The 26,334-nt window shown below is 42.8% G+C and overlaps 2 protein-coding genes across 5 annotated transcripts in view; one reads left to right on the top strand and one right to left on the bottom strand.

Annotated features, from left to right (window-relative positions):
- The window catches only part of CRY1 (cryptochrome circadian regulator 1), a 38,887-nt gene extending 25,673 nt beyond the window's left edge, over nt 1–13,214 (bottom strand). For both annotated transcript variants that reach the window (XM_054213698.1, XM_054213692.1), the window contains exon 1: nt 12,597–13,214. In XM_054213698.1, the coding sequence (XP_054069673.1) occupies nt 12,597–12,754 (158 nt within the window). In that variant the 5' untranslated portion in view covers nt 12,755–13,214. The remainder of the gene's footprint in view (nt 1–12,596) is intronic.
- A 3,680-nt stretch (nt 13,215–16,894) lies between these two features.
- On the top strand, nt 16,895–25,836 carry MTERF2 (mitochondrial transcription termination factor 2). 3 transcript variants are annotated; one of them, XM_054223934.1, is made up of 2 exons: nt 16,895–16,940; nt 21,584–25,836. In XM_054223934.1, the coding sequence occupies exon 2, from the start codon at nt 21,598–21,600 to the stop codon at nt 22,789–22,791; it is 1,194 nt and encodes a 397-aa protein (XP_054079909.1). In that variant the 5' UTR covers nt 16,895–16,940; nt 21,584–21,597; the 3' UTR covers nt 22,792–25,836. The 3 variants fall into 3 exon arrangements, with proteins under 3 accessions (XP_054079909.1, XP_054079916.1, XP_054079925.1); XM_054223941.1 differs by lacking the exon at nt 16,895–16,940 and adding an exon at nt 16,949–17,142; XM_054223950.1 differs by lacking the exon at nt 16,895–16,940 and adding an exon at nt 16,959–17,048.
- Nucleotides 25,837–26,334: the final 498 nt, after the last annotated feature.

Raw genomic sequence — 26,334 nt, 5'->3', positions numbered from 1 at the left:
ATTGGTAGAAAGTTTGGAAAACAGAAAAGAAACCCTGAAGCTATTCCTGAAAATATAAATTAAAACTGACTGGATTTCATCTCTGTGGTCCTCACCTTATGGTGGTCAGACATTCAGCATTATCCTAACTTCCCATTGCTACTCTTATGAATCAAGAAGGCCCAAACTTTCTGAACTGGTCTTTCAAAATTGAAATTAGTCATTCATACCTGAATACAAGGTAAACATGAACAAAATGTGTTCAGGTTTTTGAGTAATAATCACGTAGAAAGAATCAACATTTTTTTTTTAAATAATAAAAACACCCAAGTAACTGAAACACAGCTTTGTTTATTAAGCTGCCTAAGGCCAGAAAAACTCCCAAACTTTCTTAGTATATGAGTAGACTAATGGAGGTAATGGTTCACTTCATGCTGCAGAGGTCTTCCATCTCAAAGTCTAAAACCAACAAAAAAGATGCACAGAGCTCAGTAACATAAGCCCTGACATACAGAACTAAAATATTGCTCAAGAGATAATAGATGAAAAAATTCAAATAACCTCTAGATAAACATGCTATCTTCATCTGCCACAACTGCAATACTGAAGGTCAGGACCAACACTGGTGTCAAGGACCAACAGAAAGTACCTCACTTCAAGTAACAAAACTAATCTTGAAAAATTACGTAGTACAGTTAAATGGAACATTCTGATAACTAAAAAGTGATATTCAATCATCTCTGCAGAAGTGACAGCAGTTTAGATGAAGATCTATTTTATGAAGAATGAAACCTTTATTAGAACAGCTGCATTCTTCTATTTTCCTCATTTTCCCTGTCTACCCATTCCTTTCAGAAGAAGGGAACGAATTAACAAAATTCACCTCCTGAATGAACATCAGATATTTTTTTACTACTTTGACTGATGAAAGAAGACAGGTTGACAACTGGAAAACATCATCCTACACAGGATCACTTTATTTTTTATATGCACATGGAAACCCCACCAGTTTAAAGAAAAAAAAAAAAGGGGGGGGGGGGAACATGACTAGGGGGGCACCAAGCCCACCTTCCCAAAGGTGGATAAACTTTGTTGAAGACAAAGTGCTTAAAAGAAAAGCAGTTGAGTATCAAGCAGACAGACTGTTAGCATTACAGAAAAGAGATACTCCTAAGAAAGAAGATTTTTTTTTTTTTTTAAACTCCAAATTATTTCTACGGATAAAAATGACGGCAGCATTTGTAGGCTCTGAACTCTGGAAACTTAATCACCATTGATAAGCATTATTGCTACGCAGAACCTTCAAGCAAAAAGAATTGTTCCCCACTAGAGGTCAAACTGAAGAAAAACAAACCTGATTTGCTTTAATCCCCATACCTCCAACATCAAGGGGCAAGACCAAAGGAGCGGTAAATGGGAGGCAGGAGGGGAAAGCCTACAAACTCTGCAGCTTTCATGACCACATGTCTCATAACCTGATCATTTCCTTCTACCATTTGTAAGAAGAACATTTCAATATGAATCAACAAAAATAGTTTCCTAAAGTAGGTCGTTGCTGCAGCAACCAGGCGGCTGTTTGGACTACTCCCTGCCACAATGACCTACTTTTCCAGTTATATGTAACCGTTGTAGTAGGAGCCCAATTTCTCCTTCCCTTTGGAGCTCCTCCAAGAGGATTCCCGTACCAGGGCCGAACTTCATTCCTAACCGGGACAGAGAAAGGCTGCAAGCAGGTAGAAACAGCGGATTTGTTCTGCTCCTCTGTGTTCTATTTAGAACTGCTGGCTGCTAAAGATTAAATGAAACCTAATACGTGCTCAGAGTTCAAGAAGTACCAAGCTGATGTTCAAAACCGGAGGAACTGATAAAAAAAAAAAAAACAGAAGGGCAAAGTGTCAAAAGGAAGAGCAGCTCTTGAACAACGTGTCCCCTGCCACAGTCAACAGCTGGCAGCAAACTCCAGCACAAACAGGCTCCTTCAGTACTATCCCAGCACAAGGACATATTCCTTTATTACAGGTCTAAATAGTATTAAATCTGCATAAAAGAAAAACCCTTGTGAATGACAGGTAAAGCTAACACCTTTTAGAACCCTATCTAACACTGCATGGATGGTGGAGGGGGACATACAAAGGTACCAACGCAAACCCAGGAACTAACGTTGACAATTACTTAATTTCCTGTTTGCTGTTGCTGTTAATGACCATTAGCCTTATGGCAAGGGAAAAAAGATTACCAGTGTAACTCTTCATTGCACCACATCTTAACCTCATGAAGAAAATAGCTTTTCTCTGCAGAAATAAGCCTACAAGGCTTCAAACGTCAATCACACTGACTTGTGCAAAGATGCTTTTTTGATCAATTTATGTAAACCCTAAGTTCAAAAGCTTTCAATTCGAGGTAAAATTTTAGAGGCAAGCACAAGCGGCTAATACTTCCAAGCAAAAGACAACTCATTCCAACAAAAGGCAAGTTAAGCATTGCAATACATTGTACATCCTAATTAAAACTTGGATTAACAGAAAGATTCTGGCAGATACAGCTCATACTACGGAAGCAGAAAAACAAAGCGCATGCACCAAAGCTCTCCAAAGCTTACTTTACCTTAGGTCTTCCTAAAACTTGTAAGTTCAGCAGGAAAACACACTGGAATTGATGACAATACAGTACTGCCAGTGGAGAATTTTTTGAGATTTCCCCCATGCTTTCACTCGGGAACAAATCATTGTAATGAGACAATTACTCCTGCGAACCTCACACTCTTCAAACAGAACAGGGAAAAAATAAAAAAACCCTAAAAATTATTTTTACTTTATCATTGTACTTGACAAGGCATACAGCAACAGCTGCAAAGGTAGGAAGAAAGATGGACTAGTAGCAGAAAAAAAATAATCTTAGAATTATGAAAAAAAAGAAACAGAAAAGCTGCTGCTGCAAGAGCAACATCTGATCACTACTAACACTTTTCAATTTGAAAGCGTGACCTCGAGTGCCAAAGAACGCAAGCTCCATTGTGCTGTCTCATATGGAAGTAGTAAAGAACTGGAGTAATACTTTCAGTAAGTGCAGCATTGAAGAACTTTTCTTTGGCAAACTAACACAGTGTTTCAGAGTTGGCACTGAAGAAGAGAGGTTGCTGGAGTTCTGTTTGAAAGAAAGCAGAAAGCCACAATTTAAAATGTAATAAGAGTAAGATCCACATTATCCACATAAACCCATGGTTTTCTTCATGATTTGGAAGAAAAAAAAAAAACAAACTAGCTCTGAAATAAAGTACTTCTCACCAGTAAATTTATTGGCAACTAGCTTACAGAAAGGAAATTTCAATTTAATAAAAAAAACCAAACCAAACCACAAAACAAAAACCTCTGCTCACTGAAAAACCACCAGGACTATGTGATCAATACTAATTTTTATACAGGTGTACTCAAATTATGACAGCCTTGAAATAAAAGAGGAAAATATACCAAAATGATAACTGACCTATCAATATCACATCAATTTAAAACTTCTTCCTTTTTCATAAGCTGATGAAGCAACACATTAGTAGATGTTCACAGGTCATACCAGTTAAAGACTATGCTGGAGAAAAGACAATTAAGTCATTCATAAAAAGTAATTTAAAGAAGCATTTACAGGATTTGGGATATACTGCATAATAGCAGGAAACAGCAAACAGCTATGTTGTCTAAAAAGAAACACACATAAAGCACAGTAAACCAGATCTTATTAAGCCCGACATCTACTGAAAAAATAATGATGGAAAGTCACAGGAATTATCCCTAGGCAACCCAAATAAAACAAATAATTCAGATGACATCCTTTGCTTGATCACCCTCATTAAGACTTGGAAGTTTCAACTTCTTGAGTTCACTACTATCAAGACTTACAAAAACAAACAGCAAAAGCAAAAGGCAACCTCCTCCCCAATCAAAGACGCTTCTGGAACCTGGATGGCCAAAATTCCTCTGTAGAATATTTTATTTTAAATACATGTGTCAATTTTACAGATGTAGTCATGCCTCTCCCCTGAGAGAGGAACACTGAAAACAATAGCAGGCAATCTCTGTTAAAAGCTGTATTGTTCTCTTTCTACTTGAAGACTCTTGGAAAAAATTAGCTTGTTTATTCTCAAGAATGTGAAATATGAAGAATAGGAGAAAAATAATAGGAGACAAAATAATTTAAAAAAACAATCACTCAATGCCACAGAATTTACAGGCAGAAAATTTCAACTCAGAGGAAACTTACAAGAGAACATCGGAAAGAAAAATTTTACTCCGTTCTCCAATTAGTCCAATGTAGCATTAATTATTTTTAATGCCAGTTGCTCCACAAAATTGAGTCTCAATTCTCTGTGCACTTCCCCAGTTCTTCAGAACTGCACAGATTGCGAAACTGAGATAAAGCTTGCCATGGTGTTCTCTCTCTTTAGTGCATAGCAAAATTGTAACCATGCAAACCATGACCACGTTTTATGAACTATAAAAGGCATGAATTAACAAGCAATCCACATGAAAGAGTTACCTATTTATTTACTCATCTTTCTGATGAAAGCTGCCATCCTATTTCTATTCTTTCAATCATTATTTTACTTCTCTCACTAAATGGCAGCACAGCATACCCTTTACCTACAAGGTAAGAATAATACTGGCATTAAGAAAAAAAAATCTGCAAGCGCTGAACTCCACAGGTTCCTTACTACAAAAAGTAAAGCATTTCCTAGGTCACGGATTCCACGCTTGGATAGATAACAGATACAAAAATGCAAGTTTTCCTTCTAGGAGTTGTTCCTAAGTAGCCTGCGCTGTAGGTATTAACCTCCATTACTGAAGAATTAATAACAACACGTATTCATACTTCAACTTCCCCATTTGAGCTTAAACTGATTTTCTTCCCCCAACACTTCTGGCTTCCATTTTGAAAGGATATGAATTTGTGTTCTGAAAGGAATCGAACTTACAGTCCATGAATTCTGCAGCCTTTACTTCTCACAGCTGTACAAGACGCACAAATATACTAAGAGATGATAAAAAAGGAATGCGTGTCACTTTATAGGAAAGCCTTTCCTTTCCTGTTGATGCATCAAGAAACACTGAGATAAAGTAAGTTTTAAGGCAGGCCCAGGCAATCTCTCTAGTTTAGTTGCAGGAAGAAGCAATGCATAACACAAAAGCTGAGGTGTACATGACATCGCATGCGTGTCACCACAGAAATTAGACTTGCAGGACACATTCTGATCAATGTTCAACTGGAAGAAATCCCTTCCGCCTCTGATAATCTGAACAGGTTCCCTTCTACTGCAAGGAACTTGTTGCGTTAGCGCTTTTCAAAGAGATTATGAGCAACAGTTTGACACCTGAATTTACTTCTGGAACCCTGAGTATTATCAAATACTTATTTCCTACACAGATTTACCAATATAGACTTTCAGACCTTTCAAATACCTATGCAATTAAAGAAAAAAAAAACAAACCCAAAAACCAAAATGATCGAAGTACAGAATTTAAGGAAAAACACACCCACATATTTTCAGAAGGTCAGCAGCTCGGCTCCCATTTACACTAATGCCAACAAAGCTCATGACATTAGTCATTGGTATGCTTTCAGATTCAGAACTGTTCCAAAAGTATAGATACACATGTAGCCTTTTGCCACAACTGTCTCCATTGAGCTACTTGAAACAGAACATTGCAATATTGACCTCTTTTTCCCAGTCCTTTCCAGTCTAACCTTCAGCTCCACTAAACCTTTATTACTGCATAAAGAAACATTTACACACACAGAACTCCAAAGCAGTGAAAGCAAATGCTTAACAGTGACCTCAAAAATCTATGGAGGCTTCAGGGTTAGAAGAACATTGCAATTATAGTTCACCTGTTGACCTAGATTGCAAGGACTTTCAAGTCAGAAGTATACAGAAGCACACAAACTAACCTTGCTGCACATTCAAATCAGAGTTCTGAAAAACTTAAGTAAAATGTATTGCACCAAAATACCATGAGGTTCTTACCCCGGTAATCAAATCCAATCCTTTCCTAGAGGTAACCAAAGGCATGGCTATTAAACCTGCTGAAATGTGATATGCAAATTACTAAGCCTACAAAACACAGCGCCACACACTCACCCCCCTCCCCACCCTCCCACTCCTTACACAACTGGTTCATGCTCAAGCTTGACTTTTGCCTTTTTAGGTCACTACGGGAAAGTCACAACATTCCTCAAAGCAAGGAGTTTCTTTCAATCTACAAATTAAGACATCACAGACTGTAGTGTCACTGAAAGCATGGTTGACCCGGCCGGTGGCTGTGACCTTTCTCCTGCCGCGGGTTGTATAACTGACCTGCAAACCTGCCAGGCCACGGGAGGGGATAGAAAATAATCGCTTTCCCTGAAATTAAAGGCTTCCGTGATGTAGACACCAAAAAAAGTTCAGGTGGTACAACGATAAACAGCCTTTTTCTGCAGTATTTGCATAATGAAATGTGTTTCAAGAGTCATCTGCCATCTGTAGGAAAAAAGGATATTTTCACAAACTGGAGGAAAATGTAATTTATTACATGGAAATAGCCAAAAGAGGATGACAATACATAAAGTAATTTCCTTTGAGGAACTGATGCAGAATTCATTGACACTACCACATACCAATCAGTTGCCGGGGGGGGGGAGGGGGGAACCAAACTGTACTCTTGATTGCATTAAAAAACCCCACAAAACTGCTTTTGCACTCACCACAGATGGTGTTTGTTGGGGGTTATCACCCTCTCCTTTTACAACCAGAGGACGTAACACCACAAGTTGCAGACAGATTACTTTCCCCTGCTCAAATAAAGAATGTGATCTATTGATACTTAAGTAAAATAAACTAAAAATAGATTTCTGGTCCCAAGAGAAGGAAGACTGAAATAATCCTATGAAGTTGTTTCAAGACTGCATTTGTCCCTTGATACTCAGCCACAAAGTCCACATGCTACTCTTACCTATCAACAACACTCTGCCCAGACCTTCTCTTGATATCCTCAGACCTGGAGATTAGTGATGTAAAATCAGGTCTCTAAAACCTCAAAACTTCTTAACCTGAGGAATTAGATTCCTTGAAGATCAATCTTGAAGTCAAAAAGCAAATTGTATAAGTGCTCACTGGAATTTTTCTGGTCTATAATAACTGCTACTTGGAAAAAACAACTTATTGAACACTTTGTAAAAAATTGGATTTGCAGTACTACCTGCTCTCTCCAGACCAACCACCGCAGACTTCTTGTCCAATTTAATAATAGTTACGTTACAGAATCTGGCAATACAAGATCATACACAAAAATAAGCAAATGAGCATACTCTAATTTCTTAGGTGGAAGTGTTATTTCTCGCATTCTGAGAGTGTGAGAAAAAAATAAATCAGGCCTTTCCCCTAACACAGTAAAAAGGCTGATACTTATTTTCAACAATGTAATTTTAAAGGGTGTTGACAAGTGGCAAGCCACAAAAGAAACCAATAATCACCTTCAAAAAAAACACCCGGTGGTTACTACACACGCAAACAACGCGGGACACAGTTATATGGCCATTTTTATCTGGCTCAAACCCATACAGGCACGGAAAGAAATGGTACCTGCCCTTGCCATGCTTGCCTCTTCACTACTACTACTACTACTGTGATCTTTTTGCTGGCACAATCTACCAAAACGGGTAATTAATCTGTCGGACAGACTGATGGAGCTAACCTGGTTCACCACAGGGCTGCGTGCTATCACGAAAGGGTGGAACCACCCCTTTCATCAACACTGCAGGATTAAAAGCATGAGGACATACGTCAGCATGGTTCAGTGACGTACTTCGCAAATCACAGGACTAGATCATATAACACGACAAATTATAGAGGGAATCGCTGAACTGTGGGCACTTTTGGGATAGACGGGGCTTTCTATGAAAGAGGACAGGTGGACAACCTAGGTGCGTGGCACTGGAAGGTTTCTCCAGTCTAACCAGTGGTACCACAGACCTCCCATCTGAACACACAGCTTCTGAAAACAAGTTACCGCTCTTCGATAACAGATTTTGAAATTTACAGATTAATCACCCTCAATTTAGTGGGTTGGTTGGACAAAAGTGCTCCAAGTCGGGCACTGAGCTGGAGCTGAAGCCACTCATTAAAAAGTATGACGGGTATGTCTAAAACACAGCACAGGAATACTGAAGGTCCCTTGTGGACCTGTTACACCCTGGCTATAGCAGCGGAGCTCAGCACAGGCTAACTGCCCTGTAAAAGAAACCCCAAATTATCTACAGAATACATACAAAGTTAATGTTACTCACAAATCTGATGTACGTCTAGCTTTGTATATGAAAACCCAAGAACATTGTCTCTATTTATACTTTAGATGATTTTTAATGATGACATTAAATATTTCGTAAATCAAACAGATCTTCATCCCAAGTGCTACACCATGAAAACAAACTTAAAGGGATGGTTTTTAGCAGATAAGTAATTATTATTTTGGCACACTCCTTTTCACATACCAAGCACGTCACCAAAATTAACAGAGTATAATACACAGATTTTGCCTGCCTGAATTACAGATACGATATCATTTAATACTGAAATCATTCATAGAATAATTCTATTGACAAACTTTCTTGACCAATCCTACATCCAACAAACAAGTCTCTATAGGACAAATCATTTCCTACATAATCTGAAACTGTATTTTCAAAACCACATTTTGCAATTAACAAAATTTAACAGACGCTACAGAAGGACATCCAAGTACTAATTTTTTAAAACAAGCTCCCATTTCTATGAATTGCAGTGATTGTCCTGGAAATAAAACTTTTTTTTCCCCTCAGGTTTTTAGTTTTTAATATGCTTTGAGGTATGAGTGTTAAAAAATATATCACATCTTTTCTTTCTCCTAAATCAATAGGACTATCTGCCATAACAACAGCGGCTAACTCTGCAGGATGTTGAACGCACCAATATTCTCACAAAATCTACTAGATATATAAAACAAGTTTCATTGATCTTATTTTAAAAGTGAAAGCTGTTCTCTTCAGCAATGACTGAAAAAACAAAAGAAATGGGAGGACTGGCAAGATTAGACTATCAACCTTTTTAAAATCAGTTGCTGCTCACCAGTCTTTTAACTAGCATATCAAAAACATACACCCACACTCAAAAAGACAAACTAAAAAAGTAAATAATTAGCCAAAGTAAATTCTTATGCAGCAACTAATGGAATGTTTACATTTCTTTTTAGGTGTTGTGATCAATTGCCACCCTGTACTAAAACGAGGGCTAAATGAAGCCCTCCCCTAAGCGATATTGTTAAACATGCGATCCCGTTCTCCTTAATATGGAAAAGTCTGTGAGCACATACGAACACATTTTTTCATAAGTAGGTAATGGTTACTTGTTGGAGTATGTAAGTTACATTCTTTGTCTGCTCTGTTGACACAATTAGATGCAGGCTAATTCTGGTGCCAAAAGTTTAATGGCAATTGACAAAACTTTGTTTAACAGAGTGTTAGAGCAATTTTCCATTTAGCATCTCCCTCCATTTCTCCATCACCTTTTACTGTACCAAATAACCTCTCTCTCGCAAGCCTTGGTCTGTGGACGACACTGGAAAACTAATATAGAAAAAGCATGTCTCAGTGGAAGCACATCTGATTTGACAGCTTGAAAGAACGAACAATAAGAAGAAACAGAACAGAATCGGAAAAAACGAAATGAGGTGAGGAAGGCCCTGGCATTTGCTGCATAGCTTTCATGATTTTAGAACAGGTAGGCTGAATGCCAGGAGAAAGGAGGTCAGTAAGACCATGTGATTGCTTAGTAATTAGACTTGCTCAATAGTGCAATTACACAAAAATATTAGTTCATGAGTGTTACATGACTGTTTAAAGAGAGAAGTTAATCAGAAAGCACCTATGTATTAAAGGATGCTATTTGCCAGATTTAAAAAACATTTTTTTAAAATTAACCGTAACTGATGACTCTGCCAAGGGACAGTATTACTTCTAACAAGAAACTAAACCTCCTGGGTTTTCATATTCTTGTACCATTTTTCCTCATATCCATTGTGTTAATAGTCATACTTTGAACTCCGGCAGACAAGAGTTTTGCCCAGGGCATTAGGACCATAAATTCACCAGAACATAAACTCTTGGTGTCAATCAATTCAAACTAAGAAAGGGCCATTGTAAATTCACACCAGAAGGTTAAATTTTACTCATGTTCCAAATGCTGAAGGGCTTCTGCACCTAATCTCAAATAACATATTTTTGACTAATTCAACACCCTATTCCACAGGTATGTAAGCAAGCATCTTGCTTATGGTTATCAAGTGACCAAGGAGATAAAATGCTTGATTATTAATTGCAAGTGCCAAATGAGACCAGGAAACCAAAATAGTGCATCATAGGTCTTGTGTATGTTACCACCGGTTAAGAATAACTCATTACAACCACTGGAACGTAAAACGGATTCATTCCAAACTAGTAACTGTTAATTTAAATAAGAATTTATTGAGATCACTCTAATAAAGATCCAGTTCTAGCAGCTGGTTATTCTATAAAGTTACTGTACTTCTAAACTTGAAAAAATCTGAAGATCTCACAAAACTGGGCCATGAAGGCAGTGAGATTTCCTACTCAAATCCATATGCAGCATGTGCCTTGAGAATATTTGAGTCCCAGGAGATTGTTTGAAGTGCTTTGGATAGGGGAGTTGTAATTTATCCTTCTGAGAGATCTTCGGGGGTGGGGGGAAGCACACAAAAACAAAGGACTAAAAGAAAAATCCTCCTCTTCATAACATAAATAAATAAGTAAGCCCACACCACCAAAAACTCAGCTCCTCTATTCAGCAACTAAAAAAAGATGGTTTTCTTCAAATGCAAAATGCCAGTGCAGGAGCTATTTGTCTTTGAGATCACTGAGAATACAGTTAGAATAAACCAACTACCAAATAGAACACGCACAAATGTACTCAATGACTGTATTAGCTAGCAATCACATTAGTCATTGAAGAACCAGGGCAGTAACACTCAAGACACGAACCTCCTTTTGCTAGAGTCAAAGTTCACAGTTGTCTATCGTTCACTAGCTCAGAGAACATAATCAAAAACAGTTTAGCATTTCAATTGCAAAACACATTCGAAACCTATGAAATATTCTTAACACATGTGATTTCCTCAAAACTCACACTTGCACCAATTGCCTTCATTTTTTTAAAACTTTAGTTGTTCACGCTTCATTCATAAAACTAAGGCCTCTGAGCTTTCTTTATAAAGTTAGGATTTGTTATCCAAAAAAACCCTTAGCCTCTTCAAAACAAACAAACAAAAAGTTTAAAAGCCTCTACAAAAGAAATGTATGTATGAACCTCAGATAAGGGAAGTATCTAACAATTATTCTTAACTGGTATAAACACTATTTCTGTCAGCTATAACCATTACGTTCAAGTTCACAGAAAGCACTTCTAGTATTTTTATCTTCTGAAAACCACAGAAATAGAACCACAAGGAAAACTTCTCAAAAAAACCACACCTCCAAAGGCAAGTCACCTTGTTGGTAAAGCATTTGATGACCTGGGATAGAAATTATTAAATCTGAAAGAAGCAATCCTTGAAGAGAAGTAAACTGAACTGAAACCCAAAGTATCTCAACTTTGTCGTTCTTCCATGATGCGGTGTCAAGCCAAGTCTCATTGTATTTGTTCCATAATTGGGCAACTCTTCTCAGCATCATACTCTCTGCAGGCTCTGCTCGTGAGCATTTCAAGTTCCTGACACTGGATGGACAGCTGACACAAGAACTCTACTGCATTATGAACCCGTTTAAAAGGGTAACAACTTTCAGATCCCTAGTGATGTTTTAACTAATCACACAAGACAAGCATGCACAGAAGTCCCATTAACCTCTGCCTTACGCCACGCATTTAGCATGCGAGCGCCAGCCACAACTCCACAGTAAAGTTCATTTTTGTATGAGATGTGACCACATCTGGCTTGAAGGTGTAGAAATAGATCTACAGGCTTTGGAAAGGGACACCACCTACCCCTCCTTGCAGGAAAGACATCCCGAGAAATTACTTTTGAACCAATCAAGCAGCTTAACAGGTGGGCTGGTTTTTTGGTTTGTTTTGGGGTGGGGTTTTTTTGTTTTTGTTTTTTTTTCCAGAACGGAGTGACCCCGTGCGGCGCGGGGTTTCTGGCTGCCCAGAGGTGAAGCAAACCCTCCGGGACGCGGCTCCCGGGGCTCACAGCCCGGCAGCAGCCCCGCTCTGAGCCCAAGCGGGCACCGCGGCCGCCGGCAGGCGCCGAACCGCCGGACTCGGGAGCGGGAACATGAACCCCCCCACCCCTTCCCGGTGAAAGCACAGCCCTCCCGCCCCGCGCTCCGCCAGAGGCTTCCCCGTTCCTTCCCCTTTTCCTCCCCCGCCGCGGCAGCCGCGGCCCGGGCTGGATATGTAACACCGCGGGCGGGCGAGGGAAGCCGGCGCTGGCGGCGGCCCAATCGCGGCGGTGATGGGAGGGGATGGCGGGGAGGCGGCGTGACCGCATACATAACGCGTGGGCGAGGGCCCCCCCCCGCCGCCGCCGCCGCCCCGCACTCACCGCCACCTGTTGATGCCCACGTTGGAGGAGCCGGCGAACCAGGGGTCCAGGATGTAGACGCAGCGGACTGTGTCGGCGCCCTGAATGCACTCCCGCAGCGCCGGGTTGTCGTGGAGCCGCAGCCCCTTGCGGAACCAGTGCACGGCGTTCACCCCCATTGCTGCCGGGCCGGGCCGGGCCGGGGGCGCGGGCGCTCAACAGGAACCACCACCGCCGCCGCCCGCGGGGCCGCTCATGGCGCGGCGCCGCCGCTCGGCGCCCGGGCGAGCAACGGCCACCGCCGCCCCGCGCGGGGAAGCCGGGCCGAGCGGCGCGGGGTCCGGCCTGGGGCGGCTCTAGGACCCGGCGGAGACGGCGGGGGCGGCCGCCCGGCGGGGACGCATCACCCCGCGGAAGCCCCCGCGCGCCGGGGAGAGCAGAGACAGAAAGGAAGGAGGGAAGGAGAGCGAGATCCGCCGGTGGCTCCTCCGGGGCAGCGAGGCTTCTTCCTCCGCTTCCTCCCCTTGCCCGCCCGGCGGGATCTGCGGCCGTCGGGTGACCGGCCGCGCGCGCCTCGTGCCCACCGGCGACAGCCGCCTCCTCGCCGCTCGCCCTGTGACTCTGGGCCGGGCGCCGGGGGCTCCGCCGGCCGCCCCGCCCCGCTCCGCCCCCCTGCCGCCCATTGGCCGGTCCCGCCCCCACGTGACCGCCGGCCCTCACGTTTCTGAAGTGTGTTTACTACCGGCGGAGTGTGGGGGGAAGGCGGCGCGGGGAAGGAGGGGGGCTCCGGCCGGCCCCGCTCCCGAGGCGGGGGAGCCGGCTATGGCGGCAGGAATCCCACCCGCCGGGGCGGCGCGGGGCGGCGGAGAGGGACGCCGGGGGCGGAGACGACGGGCCGCCCCCCCCCCCGCCTCGCGCCGGCTCCGTGCGGCGGGACCCGGATGAGCACGGGGCTGCGGGGAGGCTCTGGGAGGCGCCGATTCCTGTCGGGGGGCGCCTGTGCGCATGCGCGGGCGGGAGTTTGGGGGGGGGGGGAGCGCGCAGCCGGCGCGCGCGCACGCGGACCTGTTATGTCTCGCGGCCTGCGCCGCGCACGTGCGGTGGTGCGTGTCCTCAGAGCCCCGCTGCGGCTGTGGGGACCGGGACCGGCCGATCCCACCATGCCCCATCCCATCCCGCAGGGCAGAGTCGGGGCGTTTATGTAAGCTGTGGGTAGGGAGGTCGGTCCCCGCCCGGTGCCGGTTTGTGCGCGGCCACCGTCGAGGCGCTGCCGGTCCGGGTGGACATGGGGGAGGGTTGGTGCAGCCGCCCGCTCTCCCTCTGTGTACCCCGTGTTGTTCCTCGCACGTCTCCCGCTGCCCGCCCGGCCCGGCCCCCTCCCGCGTTAGGCGGAGGCGGGCGGTGTGGCTTACGAAACGGGCCGTGTTTTCGCGGCCGCCCGCCGCGGCAGCCCTGAGGTGGTTTGGAGCGAGTTCTGAGCAGCAGAATGGGTTAAAATGGCCTCCCTAGCACTTAGTAAAGTCGCTATTAGTAAATGGCGTATATCTAACGTCTTCGCTTTTAACGGCAGCGCTGAAAGCACGGTCTGCGTGCTGCCGGCGCGGCAGGTTTCCCTGCGCCTTCTCTGCGCTGGGCGCTGAGCGAGGCGTCTCGCTGGCAGGACTCAGTAGAGCAATTTCGAGGCCTGACAGGGCAGCTGTAGCCGCCGATCTGAAAAGGAGCCTCCACCTGTGGATCGCAGCTCAAATCTGCAGCTTCCAGAGTGTTCATAGACAAGGGGGTAGCAACAGAAGGTGAGGTCTCATTAGAAATCTCGGCTCTCGAGTAAAAGGCAGAGGACTCGCATCAGCAGTACTGGTCTTTCTTGACTTCCAGAATTCCAGAGCGGGACAGTACTTTAAGAATTGTAGTTGCTGTTTCTACTAAAACACTTTTTTCTGCTAAGATACACAGAAAGTGAAAGTCAACAGAAGGAGACGTGCATCACGTGTTTCCCTTCATGCTTTTCTTTCCTCACTGTGAATGATTTAAAGTCATTAATGATCAAGGCATGCTAGCAGCAGAGGCCCCAGCCATGACTTTGGTTTTATACAAAATTTCTCTCTAAAAAGTTTGGGGGCCCAGCTTTTCTTAATGAGGTTATCAATTATTCCCCTGTCATACATGGAACATCATGTTCCAGAGCTCATCGTTCCAGTCCAGAAGAACATAGAGGATCCCGTCATATATCCTTGCTGCAACTCAAACCTGGAGTAGTTGGGTTATTGTAAAGTTGAGCATTGTTTTCTCAATTAATAAAAAGTATGTTCTCCCTTGCTTGTTTTTTGTTTTTACTCTTAGGAAATGCCAATTATTTGGTGAATATTTTTCAAAGAAATAAAACAGAAAAATCTTGGTAGTTAATGACCACTTTCCATCAAACTCCTTTTAATTCTATAGTTTTTGAGCACATTGACAGAAGATAGATTCCTTATTTTCAAGGAAGGTCACCTCACAATACAGTTTTTATTTCAAACTTTTAAACCACTTCTTCATACTCCCTGTGTTCCCTGCTAGCTCTTGACAAGGCTGCGACACTGAAGATGGCCCTGAGTGAAGTCCAGCGTCAACCAATCTGCCTTTGTGGGAATACCGAGGTGGAAGCAGCCCTCCCTCACTAGACCTTATGGTTTCATAACCAAATTGCAGCCATGAAAACCATCAGTCTGTCAGCCGTTTGTCGCTACAGACTAAGTAACAACTGTAATATATCATTAGCTTATCATTATGTGAAATCAGCATTGGGCCCTGGCCATACCTTCCATGCCAGATGGTTTGTTCTTGATTTAGAAGTGGAAGGAAGGTGAAGAATATATTAATTAAAATGTCAAATCTCAAAGGAAGAGTCTCTCCAGGTTATCAGGAAAAGAAAATAGAATCACAGTTAATCAAGGAACTCGTACAGTAAACCTCACTCCTGGGTTCTCTTGTGGATAACTTTTTTAAAGAACATTATTGCTAATTTAGCCAATTTATCTCAGACTGTGATCGCAAAGATCAAGAGAGTGGGGAGGAGTTAGAAGGGAAAAAAGCTAACATGAAGGCGCGAAATGACAAAAACATAAAGAAGCAAGTATACAATATGTTGTGTGTTACAAATTAGAAGTGTTTTTTTAGGTACATGTTTTTAGTATCATTGTATGTCATTTATATTCACAAACATCATTAACTCTTTTTGAAACAGCAGTCATGTAGGACACCAAGCCTGAACTGCCTTTGTAGAACGTCATTTCTTTCTATGGCAGTTCTCTTCTCCATTAGATCCTTTTCACAGACCTAATACAGACTATTGAAAACGTACCTGACAAAAGAAGTGTTCCCGGAGAGAACAGTGTCGATTTTCACTCGCTGAAGGGTGTGATTACGTAGACCCGTAGTTAGTTTAAAAAAATCCTAATGCGCCTAGAAATCATTTATGTGTCTCTGCTCATTTCTTACTCTGAGTTTAGAAGAGAAATAAAGTAGATATAGCTGAAAAAAAGAAAAATAGAGGAAGATGATTCTCACCGTCACAGCTCATTTAACTTCTGAAACACCACCAGCAAAACACTATCAATCCAACGACTACCTATGGGAATTTTATTCTTTTATTCTGTAATAAGTGCAGCGATCATTTGGAAGAAAATATAGTGAGGTAAGCCAAACCTCCATCACCGCATCAGCGGTGCCTCCCATCCAAATGTGTACCGCTTCCAAATCAAGTTGAAGCATCTTTGTGGAGGTTAACACCTTTGGTACCAGGAGCTGTGATTGCCGGGTGGTGTGTAGGGTCACTGTTGTGCCGCACAGGGCGCAAAGCCTCACCGGCACCATTATTTTAGCTTCAGTTTGGGATAAATACCAGAAACAGAGCATTTCCCTTACTGAATCAATAGGATCACCTGCTTCCCATCAGAGCACAGGCACTCAAGTAGCCTAGCTTTAAAAAGTTAATTTCTCTGCTATCGTAAGACTTCAAAATGATCGATTTTCAATTTTTTTTTTTTTATTTACTACATTAATTCTCTCTTGAAAGCTGTTCAAATCCGACCACCTTTAACTCTTTCTAATCACACTGAAGCCTGCTTTAACGCGTGGAAGAACCTCAGGTGATTTTTGCACCAGGAGGAGATTAAGAACAGAGGGCACCAAGGGATGAACGCTCACAGCCGCGGGATGGCAGAGATTTACCGCAAACTCAGCCCGAATCACTGTCCCTCACTGCCACCCGCCCCTCCCCGCCGCGGACGCCACATGGTACATCCCCCCCTCTCCTCAGCACCCCCCCGCCGCCCGGCAGCGGTGGTAGGGCCCAGCGCGGCGCTGCGCGGCGGCGAGCCCGGCCAGGTCAGGCGCGGTGCGGGACGGGACCGGGGCGGCGGGGCGCTCTCGGTCGGCTCCCCACAACGGGGGCTTGGAGGCGGGTCTCAGCGTTGTCCCTCCGGGCACCGGCCGGTGAGGGAAGCAGCCCCGTCGCGGCCCTCAGGCGGGGCGCCGCCGTTAGCGGCCCGGCTGAGGCGGCGTTGGGCCTCCTGCGCGTAGGCGGCAGGTGCGGCCGTGTCGTGACAGTGGCGACGGCCCGAGGATAAAGGGGGCGAGGTGGGGGGGGGAGGAGCGGCGGGTGGTTGGGAGGGAGAGCTTGCTCCGGGGAGACCCTGTAGCGGCCTTCCAGTACCTAACGGGGGCCTTCGGGAAAGGTGGGGAGGGACTCTATGAGGGAGAGTAGCGATAGGATGAGGGGTGACGGTTTTACACTGAAAGGGGGTTGATTTAGGTTAGATATTGGGAAGAAATTCTGTACCCCGAGGGCGGTGAGACACTGGCACAGGTTGCCCAGAGAAGCTGTGGATGTTCCATTCCTGGAAGTGTTCAAGGCCAGGCTGGATGGGGCTTGGAGCAACCTGGTCTAGTGGGAGGCGTCCCTGCCCATGGCAGGGGGGTTGGAACTAGATGATATTTAAGGCCCCTTCCAACCCAAACCATTCGGTGATTCTACAGAAGCTTTGGGTGCAAGTTCCGGTTGTAGGCTGGGATTGACCTTTCTGCCAGGTGACTTCAGCAACACAGGAGAACCCAGCTGGGGCAGCGGGGCTCAGGCTGGACAGGGAGAGCAAGCCCTCAGCTCCTGCGCTGGCTGCAGGACTCCATCCTCCTCCAGCCCCTCCACTCTTGAAGCAGAATCCAAAAGAGGGGAAAAGAGGTGTGGAGATAGGGATGGTCCAGGTGGCCAGGTTTACGTGACCAGACTCTGAGTGCTTGCTAGCTTTCAATCTTCTCTATACTAAAAACACCACTTGATGATCTGTGGCTTAAATAGTGCTATGCTTCCTTAAGCTTTTTTTCATGTCTTTCCTAAATAGAAGGAAAAGCTTTATCCCCCGCAAGGATTGTCAAGCAGTAGAACAGGCAGCCCAGAGAGGCTGGGTGGGCTCCATCCATGGAGGTTTTCTAGACCTGACTAGGCAAAGCAGCCTGGTCTTAACTCATAGCAGACTCTGCTTTGAGGTCTTGAGGTCCCTTCCAACCTGGATCATCCTAGGATCCTCTATAGATTTTTCTAGAAAGCTTTATGTTGGTGTAGCGTATTTTTGTAATCCTTCTTTACCTCATTTCCACTACTGATGCAAAGTATGGTATCATTTTTTGCCTGTTAGTGCAGACGTTTGAATGCTTACTCTACTATGTATTAATCTACAAAACTGATACCTATTACTGCTCCAGATTTCATCACAAGCTATTCAAATCCTATCTACACTGCTGTCTTCTAGGGAGATACCCATTTTTCCTGATTACTTTAAAGTTCAATCTAGGAATTTAGTAGTTCCATTTTATTCTCCACAGCCTGCTAAGACCTGCCTACAGCTTGCTGTAATAAGAATGGAAATGACCAGCATACAGTAGTAGTTATACTGTTGCTCTCTTTAGTGAAAGATGTTGTGAAAAATACAACGTGAGCAAGAGGCTGGTTTGCTAGTTTTTCAAAAAGTGAGATTTGAGTCTCAAAATACACATGCAGAAATCCAAAATGTCTGAATGAAGTGAGGGATGAGTCAGCTAGTTGATCCTAGTATCCATCTCCTATAGAAGATATACATATGAGTCTCATTAAATAATGAAACTTTTAACAGCCCTTTAATCTGTAGATATAGGTCACTGCAAGTGTGCTAACGAGCAGGATCACAGATAACTTCCAGGTAGACATTAGCTCACTTCCTTATTGCTGTTATGACACCTGGCGATAAGAGGGTGCTGCTGGCAGTAAGAACAAATGTCTCGTCTAAGCTGGCTGGTTTGTTTTTTTGTTCCCTAATGTCTCAATTGATTTACAATCCCTACAGCAATATAGGTGTGTAAAAAGTTGCAGTGGGGTCCTCCATATTAGGACAGTAGTCGAGCACGAGCTTTGAGAGACCTCTGAACTCTGGGAATATGTTACATACCCTGGAAATGTGATACTGTCATCTGTGGACGCTGAAATACACCAAATGATAACTCTTAATCATCATCTTAGTTTCTACAGAACACCATGACATTAAAATCCATTCATCTCATTTTGCATGTTAAGATTTTGCTTAGTGCTTTACAAGGGCTCCTGAGTACCCCATGCATAGGTGGTTTAGCAAATAAAAGTTTTTTCTTCCTTCTGTAGTATTCTGTGTTTCTGCGTGGATGATCCTCACTAACAACAGGAAAAAAATTGACTGATGTCAAAGAGTTTCAGACAACAGAAAGCTTCTTTTAAGTGCATATAACAATCATTTCCATGTCAGATCTTAGAGGAGCACAATTTACTATATGAAAATTTTAAAAAATCTGTATAATAGATAAAATGACTGTATTTTAAGTGACTGTATTACTCACAAGGCAATTTGGTTTAACAGCAGGATTACACATTGAAGTAAAAGTCATGGTTAGTTGTTTTTCCAGTTTGTACTTTGGAATTGTCATCTGACATCCCAAACAATTGTAACAATACTTTATGTTGCTGGCAGTGTCCAGCTGAGCTGAAGCATTAATGAAGAAAGCCCTGATGCTTCAGAGATTTATTTACGCTGACTGGACCCACTCAGTTCAATAGAACTACTCAGAGTACTCGGGCACAGGCAGTTGTGTCGCTCCCTACGGAGGAGAGGCTTTAGTTTGCAGTCGCCATGAAACAGTCACTTTTTCAGGACGTGGAAAGGTCAGCACGCGAAAAGTCTGTGACTTACCTACACTTGCAGTGCTTTCAGGGCTATTGGGAAAAATGGCTTGTTCTGTGGTGGAGCTTGCTGGACAGCACTTCTTAAGCCAGGAAGGTTATGAAGATAAAATCATTAGCCTTGGGGTTATGACACAAGCAGCTTCATTAGGCAACCGGATTTTGCCTCAGAGATTTAGAAATACTACTAAAAACCAAGTTACCGATAAACAGCTTCAGTTAATAACATAAGCTTGCATATAGGAAATTATTTTTATGTCTTATTCTATTAGTTTATGATGTAGTAACGTAATGAGAGTCCAGCTTTTAGAAGCTGAAAAACATCAACTTAAAAGCAAAGGTACACTTTCTTGAGATAAAGTATTTTACCCCTGGAAGATATTTAACCTTATCTGGCAACTAGATAGAGACTTTATCACTTAAGTTCTTTAAACAAACTATGTATTTTCTTTAAAGATGGGTTATAAAGAAGATTCTAGTACAGCTGTTCCTGCAATAGGCTTCTTGCTCTGTTATGCAGGACATTAGGTTACATGATCATAACAGTCTTTTATCTCCTAAAAACCTCTTAATTTAACTTAATACTCACGTAGGTGTGTTTTGAAGCATGCCATACTTTGGGAGAGCTGAAAAGCAACTTAGAATTGTCAAACGCACAAATTGTAAGTTTGGGTTTTTTTCATTTTCAATTTGAGCAGTTTTAAGCATGTTACCAGCACAATTTGTGCGAGTATTTCACAGACCAGCAATTCTCCCTTTCGCACTCCGTGCTTCCATAAAGGTTGTTATGAAAACACCGCCTCATATGTGTTTGACTGCTGCGGCTCCTTTGGCCATTGCAGAGCAGGTGGCACCACCTGCGCTATTGGTGGTACCTTGCAGGCAGTTTAAGCAAAGGTGGGGTATGGGATTGCCCACCCCTACCCTCGGGTTGCCGGGTGAACCGCAGCAGAGCCATGCACCTCATCCACAAGGACTCTCTGCCTACTGGGGGTGGCCAGCAATGACAGAAGTGACCTGGAGACAGAAATAAGGCATCAGTGCAGAGGGCACCTGTGGCAAAGGAGGTGCTGGAAGAGGCAAGTGAAGGCCTGAAGATAGTACAGCGTACTTGTGTCCTCTCCCAAAATACCAGTGTGCTTATTCAGAACCCAATTAACAGACTCAGCTAATGGAAACACATACATAGAGGTTTTTGATGATTCCCCCCCTCCCCTTAATTATAACAAGAATGATTTCACAATGCCATCAGGCTATGAACTGCTGCTGAAGGAGCATCAGGGGAGTCTCTGACACATGAAGGAATGAGTCATGCTCCAAACAACGCTTGAGAAGTTAACCAAACGCCATTCAGAAGAGTTCAGAAAGATATTGAAGCTGCTTTTTAAAAAATTAATTTGGTAGAATTACTGTCACATTAAATTGCGTGAAACATTTTTCTAATGTGGTGCGGGTGAGCTGTAATGTAATTAACAATGTTAGCTGCAGGAAACGGCTGACAGTTTGGTTCCTGTATGACTACAAGCATTTATGTGGACAGAGCGCTGCCCCCACATCAGGTCTGCCACATCCACAGGTTTTTGTTGCAGTGAGGCATCCATCAGAATGTTAACCTTTCAAAAGTCTTCCCCCTCCCCCGAAAGCTAGTTTTTGTGCTAATAACAAAAAACACTGTTGAGAGTAATTTCTTATGCCAGCTCAGTCTAAATACCAGTGTCTCTGAGAACATTATGAGGTATAACTTGTACCTTAAATGTGTTTGCATATAGTTGTTGTTCTCTTTCCATAGGGTTGAATTCCACGATGTTGAGAGGAGTGGCTCACGGTGCAAAAGATATATTTACTCTTCTGTTAACGAGATCTCAGTACTGTAACCCAGGACTGGATTTTTCATCAGTATGGACTGAAGTAGCAAAGAGAAGCTTCCCAACATGTTCCTGTTACACAACTGATACAAAATCAAGGGAGGAAAATAAAAAAACCATTGAGAGTCTCCACAGATTGTCAGTCGACATTAAGAAGATACGCAGACTAAAGGAATGGGTCCTTCTCCAGGATGTGGCCTACGTTAAAGAAATTGCTGGTATCTTACAAGAAATGGGAGCGGATGAGACCACTGTAGCCAACATTTTAGAACGCTGCCCAGAAGCAATTCTCCATACCCCCGCAGAGATAAACTCCCAAAGAGCTCTATGGCAATTAGTATGCCAGAATGAAAAACAGTTGATTAAATTAATAGAGCAATTTCCAGAATCTTTTTTCACTACTGAATATCATGAGAACCAGAAGGCAAATATACTGTTTTTTCAAGAGCTGGGACTTAAGAATAATATAATCACCAGGTTCTTGACAAGCGCACCCAGTATTTTCTACAATCCCGTTGAGAAAAACAAAAACCTGATAGAAACATTGCAAAGAAATTATTTAAATTTAGGAGGTTCTGATGCAAATATGAAGATCTGGATACTGAAGCTATTAAGCCAAAATCCATTTATTTTATTAAATACCTCCACCGTAATCCAGGAGAACTTGGAATTTCTCCAGAAGAATGATTTCACTGACCATGAAGTTCTACAGCTGCTGTCCAAACTTAAAGGTTTCATTTTTCAACTTACTCCTACTACTATGCAGAAGAGTATGCATTTTTCCCAAAATGTCTTTAAGTGCAGTGATCAAGAATTAAAACAGCTAGTGCTGAAATGCCCAGCCCTTCTCTACTATTCTGTTCCAGTTTTGGAAGAAAGACTTGAAGGACTACTGAAGGAAGGAATTTCTGTATCGCAGATTAGAGAGACACCAATGGTGCTGGAGTTGACAACGCAAATTGTTGAGTACCGAATTAAAAAACTCTCTGCTTTGGGATATGATATAAAGAGTGGAACTCTAGAAAGCTTGAATGGTACGAAGAAAGATTTTGAAGTCAATTATGGTAAGATACAATCAAAGAAGGAGAGACCAATTTTTAATCCTATTGCTCCTGTAAACATTGAAGATTAATTTGAATGCTGTCCTTTAAATTATGCAAAAGAAAACTATCAAAGAGAAAAAGAGATGTTGGTTCTTTGAGACTAGCCAAAACAAAAGTAATCTTAACCAGATTGTAGTCTTACACTGTACTTTGTCCTGCACTGGGTGTTAGGCACAGCTTCACTATACAGTTGTAGTTTTCTAATGCTTTCAAATAATATCATAGAACCTGGTTATGATAAAGGTTGCCTTTTCCTTTTCCCCAGAGAGTACCTCACATGGGTTTTTGTGGGGTTTTTTTGGTTCTGTTACATTTCCTTGTCTAACAGGACATTAACTACTTTGGATTCTCAGCTCTGTCACTGCACAGTCCACCCCATAATAGCGATTAGCACAATCTTTACCTGAGACAGAGAAGGAGGGTTTTTTTTCCAGCAGTGTTCATCAACCCACTCTTCCGCTGACTTTTGGAGACTCTTCTGGAGTTCCGTTCCTTATTGCTGAAATAAGTAGCTCTTGCTCCTGGATCCTGAACTACAGCATTCTTGGATAGGAGAGCCTGGCTAGAGCACAGTCTGAGAACAGGGGCAGGACATGGTATTTTTATTTATTGACTGCTACAGTAAGGCCCTAGTACGTTTGTGTACAAACCATAAATGCAAAGAAACATTTTGAAGAAGCCTCCTTCACCTTTCTGAGACTTCAAAATTTACTGCTTTTACAAAACGTTTGGGGCAGGAAGAAATACATTTATTGTGGTTGTCTGGTTCTTAATTTCTTTTCTAGCAAGGCTCGGGGAGAGAAAAGGTTAGGGAGAGACTCAAGTGAGTCTCAGATGATTGCAGGAGAAAGGAAAAAGCCCTGCTTTTATATTAGGTGTAACTCCAGTCCATAAGCCACTGGTGATTAAAAAATGACTACCAGATTTGCAAACAGCTGCCGCAGTTTCTAAATATATGGGTGACACTGCTTCTCGGATATCACTGTATAGTTAATTGTTGACAAGTGCTGGCTTTCAAAATAGTAACTATCTGACAGTGTTTAAGTCCTCAGGGGATTTTACTTATTTTCATTTATGGGCTGTGAATGGTAATATAAATTAGTAGCGTCATTGACGATCTAGAATTAGGATCATCAGTGATTTTATTTCTCAGAAAGACTTTCCTCAGCAACTATTCCATACACATTCCCTCTTGACAGCAGGAGAAAAACCAGTTACACACCCCCTCACTCCGGGCCATTCTTCAAGGTCATTTTTAACAGACATTTTGGCAACAAGTCCAAGGTTCCTTTTCTTAAAGAGAAATTTGAAATTGCTGAGGAAAGCTGGTATTGAATTACTTGTTTAGAGAGTGGGCTGCAAGACGATGATTTTATATAGAGCTTGCCACGTTATGTGCTGCGAGCTTGGAAAGGGCTAGAAACATCTGGTTAGAGCAGTGCCAAGATCTCGACAGCTGAAGGTCTTAAACTCACCGCCATGCAGGCGAGTGCGGACGTGACAGCAGCTTGTGGGGGAAAACACCGCTCGTGTAAGAGCATGTGTGACACTGGCAAGAAGTCAAGAGGCAGCACATATCACCAGCACGATAAGAGTCAGTCTTACTAAGCCATTTCTTTGCTGATTCGTCAAAACGCATTATCATTTTCCAAGAGGAAACTGGGAAGACAGCCGTATTAAAAATTCATAGGGACTTGCCTTTGTCACTTTCTGACTATCCTTTAGTGCTCGACTATTAAGCAGACCACAATATTATTTGAATTCAAAAGCACCCTTCCCCTCAGACACAAGGGGGCATTTCAGCTCGCTGAAGCTATTCATAATACAGCCTTTAATGCTGAATCACAGAACTCATCGGTGGTTTAGGATGAAAAGGAAACCAAGACATAAAACAACATTTGCCCTGAAAATTTACTTTCAGCATTGCTACAGGTGTCTGTTTTTAAAGTTCCTGAAACATCTTATTCCCAGTGGCAATGGACAAAACAGGCAAGAGACATATTTCCTTAATTGAGTCACAGCCTGAGTTACCACAAACTCATTTTCCATTCTGAACATTTCAGTTTCTCCTCCTCCCCTTTCAAAACAAAAGCATAAGCAGAGGCTCCTTTTCTTTTACCAGCAGAGCAAAATTCATTCAATCCTTCATTCACAACTCTATGCCTGGGACTGGTTTCTCTCTTCTTCACAGGATTAATTTATAATAAAACCTCAGAGAAGCTCCCAATTACCAACATGTTGTATTGCTGAAATCTGCTTCCTTGTCTCTCGCTGTTACTCACAGAGAACATGAACCAGTTTATACCATTATGGTCTGGCACATAAAAGCCTGCAGACCAGAGTTTTGTTATACAGTGAGCAGTCAGACATACAAGTAGTTTCATGAACATTTCCCCTTTTGAAATGAGGGCTATGAAAAGGGAAGTAAAATAAAACCACCACAAAACCACCCCCAAAACACAAGAACAATCCCACTCCGTCTGAAAACTTCAGTTCCATATTCCATTCAGCTCACTGATTTAAAAAGTGAGTATCCCCAAACCTTGGTTCCCAGGTAACAACAACAACAAACATGTAGTACAAGGGATTTTGTGTCTATGCACAGCCAACACCACAGTGAAGGTACGGTTTTTGTTAAGAGCTGGTTGGTGCTATTTAGATGCAGATAAAAGACACTCTGGGGCATGATACAGTGGGAAGATTCATACCTAGGCATGCTTTTCTCCACAAATTAACTGGGAAGCTTTCAAATGTCTGAAACAGCAACAATTTAATGTTTCACAAGTGTCATGACAGAATCAGAACAAGTTTTTAAGACTAGGCAAGTTTCACAAGTGAATGGAAAATATGCAGGACATAGGACAAAGCTCTTTTCGGAAACTAAAACCATATGCCATGTTAGTGTTTCAGTTACAAGACTCAGAAGTAATAACTACAGGGTATGTTAAGAACAAAACATAATGAAGTGTTGGCAGCTCTTTACAGATCTAACATCGCTTATCTCAGACCACACTTGTTTTGCAACAAGTTTCATAGTATAAAAATTAAAGAATGTCATAAAAAAAAAAAAAAAAGAGGAGTATGACCGGTTCAACATTTATGTTTTCAGAAAACAATTACGAAGGGTTTGGTTGAGTGTCACAAATATCACTGTGCTCCAAACAGGTGACTCTTAAGTTCAGTGGTAGCACTCTGGGATACATCTACATTGGAAACTGCAAGGGAGCAGACAATACTAAATTATTTGCTTCAGCTAGATTGCCTCCGATATCCAAGCCAGCTCATTTCTAGAGCTAACTGGCATCCTTAAACTACACTACCCTATATTCTATGCACATAGCTTTTGACTATAAAAAACAGTTAAAGTCTTCCATTTGTTGCATAAACTTACCTCATTACACCCTTGCAGCAGAATGGAGTGAAGCAGCTGGTGCAGCTAACAAAAGGAGCAGGTAATTCCACTTGCTGGGTTTTTGCTCTCCCCACCGCCCCAAATCCCTGTGCTTATGAATAACCTGCTACCAACGCATACAACAATTACTGATATCAAATAAAGTTGTTCCAGGCTGCAC

Source organism: Rissa tridactyla, chromosome 1 (genome assembly GCF_028500815.1).
Source record: "Rissa tridactyla isolate bRisTri1 chromosome 1, bRisTri1.patW.cur.20221130, whole genome shotgun sequence".
NCBI lineage: Eukaryota > Metazoa > Chordata > Aves > Charadriiformes > Laridae > Rissa > Rissa tridactyla.
This window is presented reverse-complemented; position numbering and strand designations above follow the sequence as displayed.

Coding starts and splice junctions, on each gene's coding strand:
- MTERF2 (XM_054223934.1), top strand. CDS start 21,598: ATGTTGAGAGGAGTGGCTCACGGTGCAAAAGATATATTTACTCTTCTG.